The following is a 13328-nucleotide window of genomic DNA, read 5'->3' as shown; positions in this document are numbered from 1 at the left end:
TTTTAATGGATAATCCAATAGATGGTACAGATGGTAAACTAGGACATGGATTTACGTCGGTCGATGAATTAGAGGAGATAGATATTGGCTCTGGAGATAAACCTAGGCCGACATATATAAGTGCCAAGTTGGATCCTGAGTATAAGCAAGAGTTAGTCGATTTATTGAAGAAATTTAAAGACTGTTTTGTTTGGGAATACTATGAGATGCCTGGTCTAGATCGATCAATTGTTAAACATCGGTTGCCAATCAAACCTGGATATCGGCCGTTTAAACAAGCTCCGAGGAGATTCAACCCAAACGTACTTGATGATATAAAAAAAGGAGACTAAAAGATTACTAGAAGCAAAGTTCATCCAACCGTGCCGATATACAGAGTGAATATCAAATGTTGTTCCTGTGTACAAGAAGAATGGAAAGTTAAAAGTTTGCATCGATTTCAGAGATCTGAATAAGGCTACAATCATGGATGGTTATCCGATGCCTATAGCCGATATGCTGGAAGATGCAGCAGCCGGGCACAAAGTTATTAGCTTTATGGATGGCAATGCAGGATATAACCAAATTTTCATGGCTGAGGAAGACATAGCAAAGACAGCTTTCAGATGCCCCGACGCAATCGGTTTATTTGAATGGGTTGTGATGACCTTTGGTCTGAAGAATGCCGGTGCAACTTATCAGAAGACAATGAATTATATTTTTCATAAGTTGATCGGCAGGATTGTTGAAATCTACATTGATGATGTGATGATAAAATTCAAGGGGTACATAACCCACTCTGAAAATAAAACTCAACTCATTAGAAAATATATAATAATTTACATATAGCATATCACACTTAGCATATGCGCTACGTACACTTGACACACATAAACTTTCTGACACATCACTAATCCAGCCTTTGAATGACTACACCAACGTCATGAGGCGTGTTCCGGGGCACCGCAGAATTAACACGATCGAAAATAACAATAGCATCATCCCAGCGATAAATGCTGTCACCAATTGTCATGGAATCACGAACGAAGAATAACCTCACATAAATAGTCCCACCAAAATCAGTAGCGACTCTCCAATCAACATTCCACAGTAATCTAAACAAAATACCCTCAATGCCAAATACTGGAGGAAATAACACCTTTTGATGGACGGGGGCATGGATTGAGCTCACTGTTGATTACAGTGGCACCTATCAAACAAATCTGTAATCCGTAACTCAATAAAAACTGATCCTCAGCATGAGTACCACAACTTCTAGAAAGTTATCCATCACTAATAAGAAAATACAGAACGACAGGATAAAAAAGATTTAGTACAACAATGGAACCAATCACAGATATAAAAGATAAAAAAAAGGATAACACATGATGTATACAAACTAGGTAAGAACAGCCTGAAAGCTGGCAATGCTTCTATTTGTCGTGCACACAAAACCTGAAAAAAACGGACACATTAGCATGGAGGAACTGATTGAGATAAAAACGTACATCGTGGATTCAGCAAAATGGCTTAAGGGTATATAAAAAATATAATTTAACAATATGCCTGTGGCTAAAGCCAATGTGTATATTAAAAAAGAGAGCAGTTATCAACATTTTGCATCATCAAGCCACTCAAACATGCACAACCAGGAAAAAAACAGAATAATGCAGAATTATCTTACTCACATACATGGTAGCAAACGCAACTAATTAGCTGAAAACAAAAATACGAATACCTCCGCCTCCGATGCATCGATCCATGGTGGGGGGTGTGAATTTAGCATAATCACAAAAAGGCTTGGATCTAGCGCACTAGTAAAAACCCAGTGTCAACAAAGTTGTCACTAGTAAAGCAGGCAGCGTAGGAAAATCACACAACAACAAACGCCTGATCCACACACCAGAAATGATAGGGATTAAGCAGAATCGACAAACCCTAGCACACATCGCCATCACATCGCCCCCTCCGCCGCACCCACTCCCCTCCCTCCTGCAACATCGAATCCACTGAACCGCACGGAACGGGACAAACACGGCAGAAAGCAGGATCTATATTCCACGGAAAATCCACAAAAATGTCGCACAAAAATCGTCAACAGATCACAAGCGTGTGAATACGAGACGGAGAACACAATAACAACGTTGGATTCACACAACAGAAGTCATAGAATTGAATAGAAATTCACAAACCCTAGAAATCGCCAGCAGATTGCCCTCTACCCCCATCCGCCGCGCCGGTTCCCCACCCTCCTCCCAGCCTCGAGAGAAATGAATAGAAAACGGCGCGACTCCCAAGATTTAAAAAATTAAAAAAAGATAAAAAGGCCGCCGCAGCCCACAGCTCAGCCCGTGTGCGGAGGGGGCGCTAGCACGAATCGCAACGCGCGACCCCATATTTTGGTTAGTTAGATCTACTACTGCACACGTCATAATCCAACGTACTACTCACCCAACTATAGTTAGATACCTCAGTGAGCCGTCGTCTGATCACAGTCGGTGGTGGTGGCCACCGCATGCACCCCCATCAATTATGGGGTCGTTTGGTAGAGCTTCCGGGGCAGCTCCAGGAGTTGTTTTTTTATCTCTCAACCAAATGCTCTTTTACCAAACTGCTTCGCCTGGGAAGCTCCACAAAAACCGGTGACCGGAGCTCTTTTGCTCAGACAGAGCCGAAATATCTAGCTCCACTCGGCTCTCGCTCGTTCGTGTGGCCCCACCACACGGCCATGGTCCAGATTGCCCCGGTACAGGGATGACCGCCGGCACGGGGATGGGCGGAGCTGGGCGGATGCCGGTGCGTGGAGGAGACAGGCAGATGCCGCCGCTGGACGGAGTTAGTCGGCGGCGCGGGACGGAGCTTGGCTGCACCGGACGGAGGTAGTCGCCGCGCAGGACGGAGCTTGGCTGCGCGAGACGGGGATAATCGCCAGCGCGGGACGGAGGTAGTCGTCGGTGCGGGAGGGCCGGTGGACGACGACGCGTGGAGCGGAGAGGCAGACCTGACGTGGGCGCATGGAAGGGAGAGGTGGACCTGACGGCGACTTGCGAAGGGCGGCACAGGCACTCGACGCGTGAAGGAGTCGAGGATAGAAGATAAGGTTGGGGGTTGTGCGGTGGAGATAAAAAATAAGTCCGGTGGAGATTGTTGACAAAGGAAAAATAGAAAGAAAAAAGAAAAAAAGAAAGTAAGGGTATTAAAGACATTTCATAGTTTCTCATCGCCAGGTGAAGCTGTTTTACTAAACGGTAAAAAAAAAACTGATTCAGCTCCTTGAATAATCTGCTTCACAGATGAAGCCATAACCGAAGTTGTTTTAACTGGAGCCGGAGCTCTACTAAACGGCCCTATGTATTGATGCGGACAGGACGACCAAAAACACATGATAGAGGTGGTGTACGTACTGCGTCCACTTGGCCATCGATTCGCCATCTACGCGCAGCGGCGCAGGTGCGGACTGAGCACATGGAGAGAAATGAAGTCTAGATGGGGATCGAGCACCAGCACCCTGTCCCTCTATGTACGTACGTACAGGACATCTCCCGGCCCGTACGGTGCTTGCTTGCTTGCTTGCAGTGGTACGTACGGTGGTGGTCGTCAGCTTGTGTCCCTCACTTCACTGCCAGCTTCTCCGACCCCGAGAACCGAGCGTACCTCGGATGGCAGGTCCCGGTGGCTGGGACCTCGCCGGCTAGGGATCGAGCCCCAGTGGCTGCGATTTTCTGGCGTCTCACCGGGGTTCGTCCTCAAATAACTCTGTTGCCTCTCGCATGTGGAACCATAAAGGAAATGCGACGCACCTTGTCGTCTATGGATTCATGGACCCGATGATCTCACAAAGGACGCGATCTTAGAATCTAGGTGTAGTTGTAGGATCTGTTTGTGTACTTATGGTGTGAGTGAGTGTGGTGTGTGTGGCGTTGATGTGTATCTGTTCATAAACAGATACTACAGTTGTACCTAGATGAGAGGCAAAAAAAAAAAAAAAAAAAAAAAAAAAAAAAAAAAAAAAAACTTCTCCGACCCCTTTAATTTTGCGGGCCCCCTCATGCATGCCGCCCATTGCCCGTCCTTGCCGTTCACACTCGCTCGCAGGCGCAGCGCGTCTTGTATACAGTTGTACATATGTAGCTATCAGCGCGGAGGTGCCGTGCCTTCTCTAAACTAATGCTGATTCCCTTCTCTCGACTATAAGAAAGGGCTCTCTGCAATCAGGTGCAGATATGATCCAACTCAACTGGCCCTGCGTGCTTCTTTCCCCGGCCCTTTCAGGCGCACCTGTGATGAATCCTGCTAGGCACTGTATTTGTTGAGAAGGCTGTGCTTCTTCTGCCCTGCTCGCTACTGTAAGTATTCTTTTCTCTTCTCCATTTGGATATCTTATTACTAACCCTGCTGAATATATGCTTCTCTCATGAGTACATTACGTTCAATTTTGATTATATACATGCTAGCTAGCATGCAGTTTCGTTCTCTTGCATGTTTCACTACTCTTCACCATTTCCTACATTCTTTTAATTTTGTGCAGTGCTTATTGCAGCAAACTACATATTGCTGCGTGCGTTCAGCTTAATTGGCGGTTGGAGCTAGCAGCGCATATATGGAATCCACTGCTGCATGGGCGGGACCTTACGAGCTTCAGCTGGCGAAGAACTGGACCGCTGAAGTAGCACCAGCTGATGATGCTCAAGTGTGGGCTCCTGCCGTCGGCCACCCTTTGCAGTATGCGTCCATCGCTGACATATTTGGTTGCTCCTGCAGCCTCCAACCGTATGTCGTCCCTGCTAGCAGCTACTCTAGCGGAGGGCAGCAGCAACTGGTTGACTACAACTACTACAACTACTATGCTGCGGCTGCACAGCACCATGATCCAGATCCTATGGAGACCTATATGAATAGCCCTGAGAAGCTGTTCCAGGAAAGACAGAAGGAGTTCATGGATGATGCCAAATTGATGAAAACGAAGATGCATAGGTACCCTCCAAGCATTCAAGCTCTCGGCAAATGGTGTACTGTGCCCAAGGTCGTGGCCATCGGCCCTTACTACCACCCCGAAGGCCACCTCCAGAAGGCGGAGAAGATGAAGCATGTGGCTGCGCAGTACTGCATCCAGGAGTACAAAAAGGTCAACAAGGACAATCCCGGCCTCTCGGTCCGGGACATGTATGACAAGGTGGTCTCCGTCGCCGCGAAAATCGATGCCCGCGGCCTCTACGACAAGGACGTGATGGCAGGTTTCGGCTATGAGGACGACTTCCTACCTATGATGTTCTATGACGCCTGCTTCTTGGTGATATACATGCTTTTGACGTCGGGCACGAAGTTCGACCAGGACCTGTGCGATTTCTTCGAGTCCAACGACAATGACATCGCTCATGACATCATGCTGCTTGAGAACCAGATCCCCTTGCAGGTGGTGGACGCCGTCATGAAAATGTGCACGCCCAAGCCCTTGCAGGAAATGGCGACGTTCATTGCTATGTGGCGAGATGGCTTTCCGCATGGCCGGTCTGCCACTGTATTGCCTGTTGTTTGGGACCAAGACTACTACAATAAAGCACCGCATCTCCTTGGCCTCCTCCGATTCTACGCTGTAGGAAAAAGAAGCAGGAATCCCAAGGTGACACGTTCAGATATAGAGAAAATGAAATCAATATCATTTTCAGCCGGTGCCATCGAGCTTGCCGAAATGGGCATCTTCCTCACAGCCAACGAAACAACGGAGCTCCCAGACATGGGCATCGACAGGAAGTGGATCATCTTCGCCGAGCTCTCCATGGCGCCGCTGTCTCTCAACGATGCACGTGCAAGCTGGCTCGTCAACATGGCGGCTCTCGAGCTATGCAGGACTCCAGATTTTTCTGATGACAAGGCGGAATTTGAAGACTCTGCTGTCTGCTCGTACCTCCTCCTCCTGTGCATGTTGATGCATCGGGAGGAGGACGTGCATGAGCTGCGAACCAAGGGTATCCTGCGAGGAGGAGCAGGGCTCAACAACAAGAAGACACTCGACTTCTTCACCAGCCTGCAGAGCCTGCGCACAGGAAGCTGCTATGCCCTCGTCATGATAGAGATCGAGAATTACAGGAACAAGAGGCCGTGGATCAAGGTGTACGCGTTTCTTTACAACAACTGGAAGTACATCGTCGCGGTTGTCTCCGCCTTTGGTGGATTTATCGGTATCATAACGGCGCTCATGAGACTCAAGGGCGCCCATTGATATGAGAGAGATGCATGTAGTATTTCCCTGTTATATTGTTGGTGCTGTTAGTATTCCCTGTCCATATAGTTTCTCCCCTTTGCATTGTACCTCCGAATGTATTTAATAGGTGTCTAGTTGAATAATAACAATCTGGCAGAGAATGTCTCTGTAGAATGGAACTATGGAAGTAATCGTCAGGCACATATATGCTCTCGGAGGCTACAGGTACCAAATATGTCCATGATGGAACGCATGCTCTATAGGAGGGCCAGCAGCGAGCCCAAACATGAGCAACTGGTTCTTCAACGTACGGTGCAGTTGCTGGGCGGCGCTGGGCTTAGACACCCTCGTGGAACAGCTCTGGGACAACCCACCTCCTCCTCTTCGAAACACTAAACTGAAGTTAAGATCCACGGTGGTCATCTGTGTTCTGTGGAATATCTAGAGATGTCGTAACTCCAAGGTCTTCAAGCATTCAGACGAAACCAACCATAGGATTTTCCGGCATTGTGCCGACGATTTAAGTCTCTGGTCTTACCGCTGCTTTTCTGTGCCTGACAAGACCGCTGTTCTTGAGAGCGTGTTTAGTTCCCACCCCAAAATCCAAAAAAGTGCTACAGTACCCATCACATCGAATCTTGCGATACATGCATGGAGCATTAAATGTAGACGAAAAAAAAACTAATTACACAGTTTGGTTAGAAATTACGAGACGAATGTTTTGAGCCTATTTAGTCCACTATTGAACACTATTTACCAAATAAAAACGAAAGTGCTACAGTAGCCCAAATTCCCAAATTTGGGCAACTAAACACGCTCTGAGTGTAGCTGTTTCTTGTCCTCCTTACTTTGATGTCACCTCCTTCTTGGTTGTAATATTTAATTTAGACCCTTTTTCTTGTGCTTTCTCTGTGTTTTTGTGTTTTGTCTTCTTCTTTTCTTTGTTCTCTGTAATTATTTGTCAACTCTTATGCAATAAAAATGTTCAGGCAGCTGCTTAAGCTGCCGTAGTTTCGCAAAAAAAAAAACCTACGGTGCAGTTCGCCAGATGAAACTCGCAAAGATCCCCATGTTCCCTGTGTATGTACCCACACACTGACACACACATATGCTCGAGCCGGCAGGCCGGAAAGCTGAAATTATAAGCTAAATTAGCACATATATATACGTCGATCAGGACTAATGTCGTGAGAGAAACACATATATTATTAATGATAATATAATGGTTAGTCAGAGACCAAAAGAAAGGCTTATGACAATATGTAGGAGAGAAAGGAAGACTCCACTTACAGCGCATGGCTTATTTTGTACTGATGATGATCCCGTATAATATAATGAAAATCATAGGGAGATATATTCGTTCCGCTTTCAGGGATGAAGAAGCACTACATTGCTTATGGTTGTGGACGGCTGGACGCTGCCCAATCGGTTTATGACAATGTTGATGCATGTATAGTTTAATTTTGTCTTGATGCTGCTGCATGCACGTACCCTTAGTATATTGTTGGTGCTGCTATATTTCTAGCTCTCACTCACGACATGTACTGCTAGCGCTTCATGTACACACTCACGCCCTCGTCCCAGACCTGGCCTCACGACGAACACCCAGAGAATGCCATCTGCTCCATGTTTAATTTGGATCAGCTAGAGATTATGAAAAGCTAGCTCATGGCTTCTAAATTATTGTAAAAGCTAGATAGTTAAAAGCTGGACGTAAAAGATGAGGATGTTTGGATCCCTAGATAGATTAGGGGTAGGTTCAATATATTGTTACTTCGGGAAGTTTTTGTTACTATATATTCATATCAAAAGCTGAAAAAAAATTAAAGCTGAGGAGAGGAAGCTTTTGGGATTGCTACATATTCTAGGTGGTTGGATTTTAAAAGTTGAACCATAATCTAGGACTCTAGGCCTGGTTGCCGCCCAAGTATCACATTCATCTATGTACGTCTTGGCATCTCAAGCAAGCTTTCTTGCCTGTTGTCTCTGCGCGCGCACGCAGGGGATGGAGCATTAGCCAGCATGCATACCAATTATTAGTACCTCGTCTCCAATAAATTCCGCTGCTTTTCGTTCGGTGGACCGCCGTGGAATTTGCAAACTGCATGCTAACCGCTGTATACCATGATTGAAAATTGTTGCCACTAAATTATTAATGTGATCAATTACAAAAAATGGGGAGATTGAAAGGTCCTTGTGTGGTTTTGGTAATTGAGTGACAACCTAGGTAGACTAATTGTGTTTATGTGAGATACATAGGTGATTAGTCCACAGATACATGTGTGTGAGCAACATATGCCATGAAGGTGGAAATGGCTCGGAGATATTGCAAAGCTCACACATGTAATGATGAAGGAGCTCATTGCACATGAGACATGACATTGAGTCATGTGATCAAGGTGGAGAAGATCAAGACATGACTTGGCTTAATGGACCAGTTGCAAGCGTGAAGGGCAAGTCGGAGGCTTTAGAGCGATGGACCACGTGGCGGTGAAGCTTGAGCAAGACTTGGCGCCGATGGACGAAGGCAGTGGTGAAAAGCAAGTGAAGTCAAGATCGATGAACCAATATGATCACGTGATGATATGAAGTGGATCATATGATTGTTGATCGTGCTGGTGCATGTGTTGCATCGACATTGGAGGAGATGGAATGGAATGCGCAAGGCAAAGGTATAACCTAGGGCATTTCATTTCACCGGTCATAGGTGTGTAGAGAAGTTGATGACCGGGTTTAGGATAGATGGTCATACTATCAAGAGGGGCAAACTTGTTCGCATATCGGTCATCTTGTGCCACTCGAGTGATCTAACTTTGCGTCGTTGCTAGGATCGAGTGGCGTGGCAAGTTGAGTGGCTAATCCTTTGGAAAATAATTATGAAAATGCTAACACACATACACATGGTGGTGTACACTTGGTGGTGTTGGCACATTTGTAAAGGAGAAGAAGTTGAAGTTGATGTGGATCAACTCAGTGAAGAAACGGAGGTGAAATGTGATGCACTTTGTGTTTAGCACATGGGAGCAAGGGTTCAAAACTTCATCGGCGGAGTGTCCACCCGTAGAGTGCGGACAGTCTGACGGTGCCACCGGTGCCCTATACAAAAAAGACAGGGTTTCACAGAGTGCACCGGACGCTGGTCATGTAGTGACCGGATGCTGGGGTCCTGTGTCCGGTTAGTGACACGCAGTGAAGGCCGCCCTCGGTCTCTTGACCGGACGCAGGCGACCGGACGCTGGCTGAACACTGTTCAACGTCCGGTCCTGCTGATGTGGCGGCGCACAGAGAAGACTGTGAGTGACCGGACGCTGGGTGAGTTCGGTCGTGCGTGACCGGACGCGTCCAGTCGTGACTGAAACCTTACTGGAAGTGACCGGACACTGGGGTTCTGCGTCCGGTCATTCACTGTACTGTGTCCGGTCGCAACTTAATCGTTGAGATCAGGCGTTCAGTATTTGAAGCCAGGGATGACGTGGCAGCATCCGTTGACTGGACGCTGGCAGGGTGAGTCCGGTCGATCTGACCGGAGCGTCCGGCCACCTCGAAATCTGTTCAGTGAAGAAGTAACGGCTCTATTTGTACGTGGGGTTATAAATAGGAGCCTTGGTCGGCCTTTCGCCGCAAGTTGGATAGAGCTGAGCACACTAGAGCCTTGGTGGCTTGTGTGGTAATGCTTGGGAGCCCTCTAACTCACTCTAGCTTGATAGTGTTCTTCCGATTGAGTGAGTGAGCGATTCTAGTGTGATTGCATCGTGAGGTTGCATCGAGTGGCACTAGGTGATCGAGTTGCAAGCCGGTGGTGCATGTTACTCTTGGAGGTTGCCACCTCCTAGATGGCTTGGTGGTGGTCTCCGTTGAAGCCCGCAAGAAGGTTGTGCGGTGCTCCGGAGAAGAGCTTTGTGAGGGGCATTGTGCTTGCCCCGCGAGAGCCGCGAAGAGCAACTCTAGTAAAGCATGTCATTGAGCTATCCTCACTTTCGGGGTAGGTTCTTGCGGTGCCCGACGTGCGGGCTTGGCGGGTGATGCCAATTAGCTGCCAAACCACCAAGTGAGCGGTCGACACAATGGGGACTAGCGTGTTGGCAAGCACGTGAACCTCGGGAGAAAAATCACCATGTCAACCTTGTTTTTCCCGTTGGTTTGCATCCTCGTTACACAAGCTTGTAATTACTTTCATATACATTATGCTTGTGTAGTTGCTCTTATAATTAGTTAGCTGGTGTAGCTCATTAGTTACCTTCTTGCTTGTGTAGCATAGAAGTAGCTCCTTTGCGTGGCTAATTTGGTTTATGTAATCTTGTTAGTCACATTGCTTAGTTTGTGTAAGCTAAGTATTTGCGCTCTCTAATTTGGCATTGATTGCCTTGTTATTGAGCATTGCTAGTGAGCTTAGGTGGCTTTGTGCTTTTGCTACTAGCATGTGTAGGAGCTCCCTTGTTGCTTGAAGTACTAGTGGCATAGGTTTGTGTGACCTTGTTTCTAGAATTGGTTAGGTGAGCTCTAGCTAGCCCAGCACCTTTGTTGCTTAATTAGTATCTTTGGAAGGTGCTAGAAAACATAGATAGAGGGGTGTAGTCTTAGCTAGACCGATAGTTTTAATTCCGCACTTGTTTCGGTTAGCCGACGCGATTAATTTTTAGAAAGGACTATTCACTCCCCCTCTAGTCCGCCATCTCGACCTTACAGTAGTTGAAAACTTTTTTATTTAAAATTATTTACTACTTCAAAATATTGTTTAAAATTGTGTGCTAAAATAAAGTTATAAGAAAAAACTAGGTGTCTATACGACATCCGGGTGTTTCTAAGGGCACTAATAGCCGTTTAACTCTCTAATTTAAGATATACATCTTAGATTGGATTTAGTTTTATACTGGTAAAAGGTGATATTAATACTCACCCAAATATATTTTACACTAACATAACTCAGAAATTACACTAGACATATGACTGTAAGACTAATATACACCGACTGTAATTCCCACATAACCTAACTGTAAGCATAGTTATGAAAGTGTTGGATGCTCTAGAAACACATCAGTTTTTTCTTACCTAAACATCCATGTGAGATTAGGCCTTTTAAAACACACTAAATACTAGTACTTAAAGAAGAAGATCGTCATGCACTGGTGGACAAAAAATCATGTGTTGGCAATCAATAAAACACCTGAGTCGTGTTTAGCTTTTCCCAAAAACTAACCTTATGATGGAAAGGCTTTGATAATTTCTTCTTGAGTTTCTTCACTTTGTTATACTGCAATAGACATAGTAGCAACGGATGGTTGAACAAAAAATACATGAAAAGAAGAGTTTGAAATTTATAAATACACTAACTATATGTGAAGGACACATACCTCTTTCAGATAGTGATTATACAAAGCTTCATTCAAATCATCGGGCTCACTTGACATAGACTCCTGAAACACAAAACACAGCGGCTCATTTTAAAAAAAGATTTAAACATGTAAAACACAAAAAAGAAAATATTGCTATACACACATATCAACACTTACTTCACTTGCAGAAGCCACATCTATTGGTTTTCTGAAATGTGCTCCATTGCCAACATATGCTGAAGGTCCGCAATCATCCTCGAAGTCAGTATCATCTATCTCATCACTATCAGAAATGTCTACTAAAAGTTTTGGCCGATTTGGAGCCATCTAATTATTACAAAATGAATGACAGTGAATAAAAAAACATACTACATAGTGATTTAAAAAAAAAGATGGAAAAAATAATTAATAAACAAACAATGGAAAACCAATCAGTAATATAGTAGCATGGTAACACACACACACACACACACACACACACACACACATATATATATATATATATATATATATATATATATATATATATATATATATATATATATATATATATATATATATATATATATATATATATATATATATATATATATATAAACATATATTGAACAATACATGAGTTCAAAGTATCCTTTTTACATAACCCACTCTGAAAATAAAACTCAACTCATTAGAAAATATATAATAATTTACATATAGCATATCACACTTAGCATATGCGCTACGTACACTTGACACACATAAACTTTTTGACACATCACTAATCCAGCCTTTGAATGACTACACCAACATCATGAGGCATGTTCCGGGGCACCGCAGAATTAACACGATCGAAAATAACAATAGCATCATCCCAACGATAAATGCTATCACCAATTGTCATGGAATCACGAACGAAGAATAACCTCACATAAATAGTCCCATCAAAATCAGTAGCGACTCTCCAATCAACATTCCACAGTAATCTAAACAAAATACCCTCAATGCCAAATACTGGAGGAAATAACACTTTTTGATGGACGGGAGCATGGATTGAGCTCACTGTTGATTACAGTGGCACGTATCAAACAAATATGTAATCCGCAACTCAATAACAACTGATCCGCAGCATGAGTACCGCAACTTCTAGAAAGTTATCCATCACTAATAACAAAATACAGAACGACAGGATAAAAAAGATTTAATACAACAATGAAACCAATCACAGATATAAAAGGTCACAAAAAAAGATAACACATGATGTATACAAACCAGGGAAGAATAGCCTGAAAGCTGGCAATGCTTCTATCTGTCGTGCACACAAAACCTAAAAAAAAAGGACACATTAGCATGGAGGAACTGATTGAGATAAAAACACACATCGTGGATTTAGCAAAATGGCTTATGGGTGTAGAAAAAATATAATTTAACAGTATACCTGTGGCTAAATCCAATGTGTATATTAAAAAAAAGAGCAGTTATCAACATTTTCCATCATCAGGCCACTCAAACATGCACAACCAGGAAAAAAAACATAATAATGCAGAATTATCTTACTCGCATACATGGTAGCAAACACAACTGATTAACTGAAAACAAAAATATGAATCCCTCCGCCTCCGACTCATCGATCCATGGTGGGGGGTGTGAATTTAGCATAATCACAAAAAGGCTTGGATCTAGCGCACTAGTAAAAACCCAGTGTCAACAAAGTTGTCACTAGTAAAGCAGGCAGTGTAGGAAAATCACACGACAACAAACGCCTGATCCACACACTAGAAATGATAGGGATTAAGCAGAATCGACAAACCCTAGCACACATCGCCCCCTCCACC

At 44.5% G+C, this 13328-nt stretch overlaps 1 protein-coding gene across 2 annotated transcripts; it reads left to right on the top strand.

The window, feature by feature from the left end:
• The first annotated feature begins 4117 nt into the window (after nt 1-4117).
• On the top strand, nt 4118-6331 carry LOC136502736 (UPF0481 protein At3g47200-like). 2 transcript variants are annotated; one of them, XM_066497990.1, is made up of 2 exons: nt 4118-4325; nt 4520-6331. In XM_066497990.1, the coding sequence occupies exon 2, from the start codon at nt 4580-4582 to the stop codon at nt 6197-6199; it is 1620 nt and encodes a 539-aa protein (XP_066354087.1). In that variant the 5' UTR covers nt 4118-4325; nt 4520-4579; the 3' UTR covers nt 6200-6331. The 2 variants fall into 2 exon arrangements, with proteins under 2 accessions (XP_066354087.1, XP_066354086.1); XM_066497989.1 differs by having other exon boundaries at nt 4119-4325; nt 4508-6331.
• Nucleotides 6332-13328: the final 6997 nt, after the last annotated feature.

The sequence above is a fragment of the Miscanthus floridulus genome, chromosome 14 (assembly GCF_019320115.1).
Source record: "Miscanthus floridulus cultivar M001 chromosome 14, ASM1932011v1, whole genome shotgun sequence".
Lineage (NCBI taxonomy): Eukaryota > Viridiplantae > Streptophyta > Magnoliopsida > Poales > Poaceae > Miscanthus > Miscanthus floridulus.
Note: the sequence above shows the minus strand (reverse complement) of the source record. Positions and strands in the feature narration are given on the sequence as shown.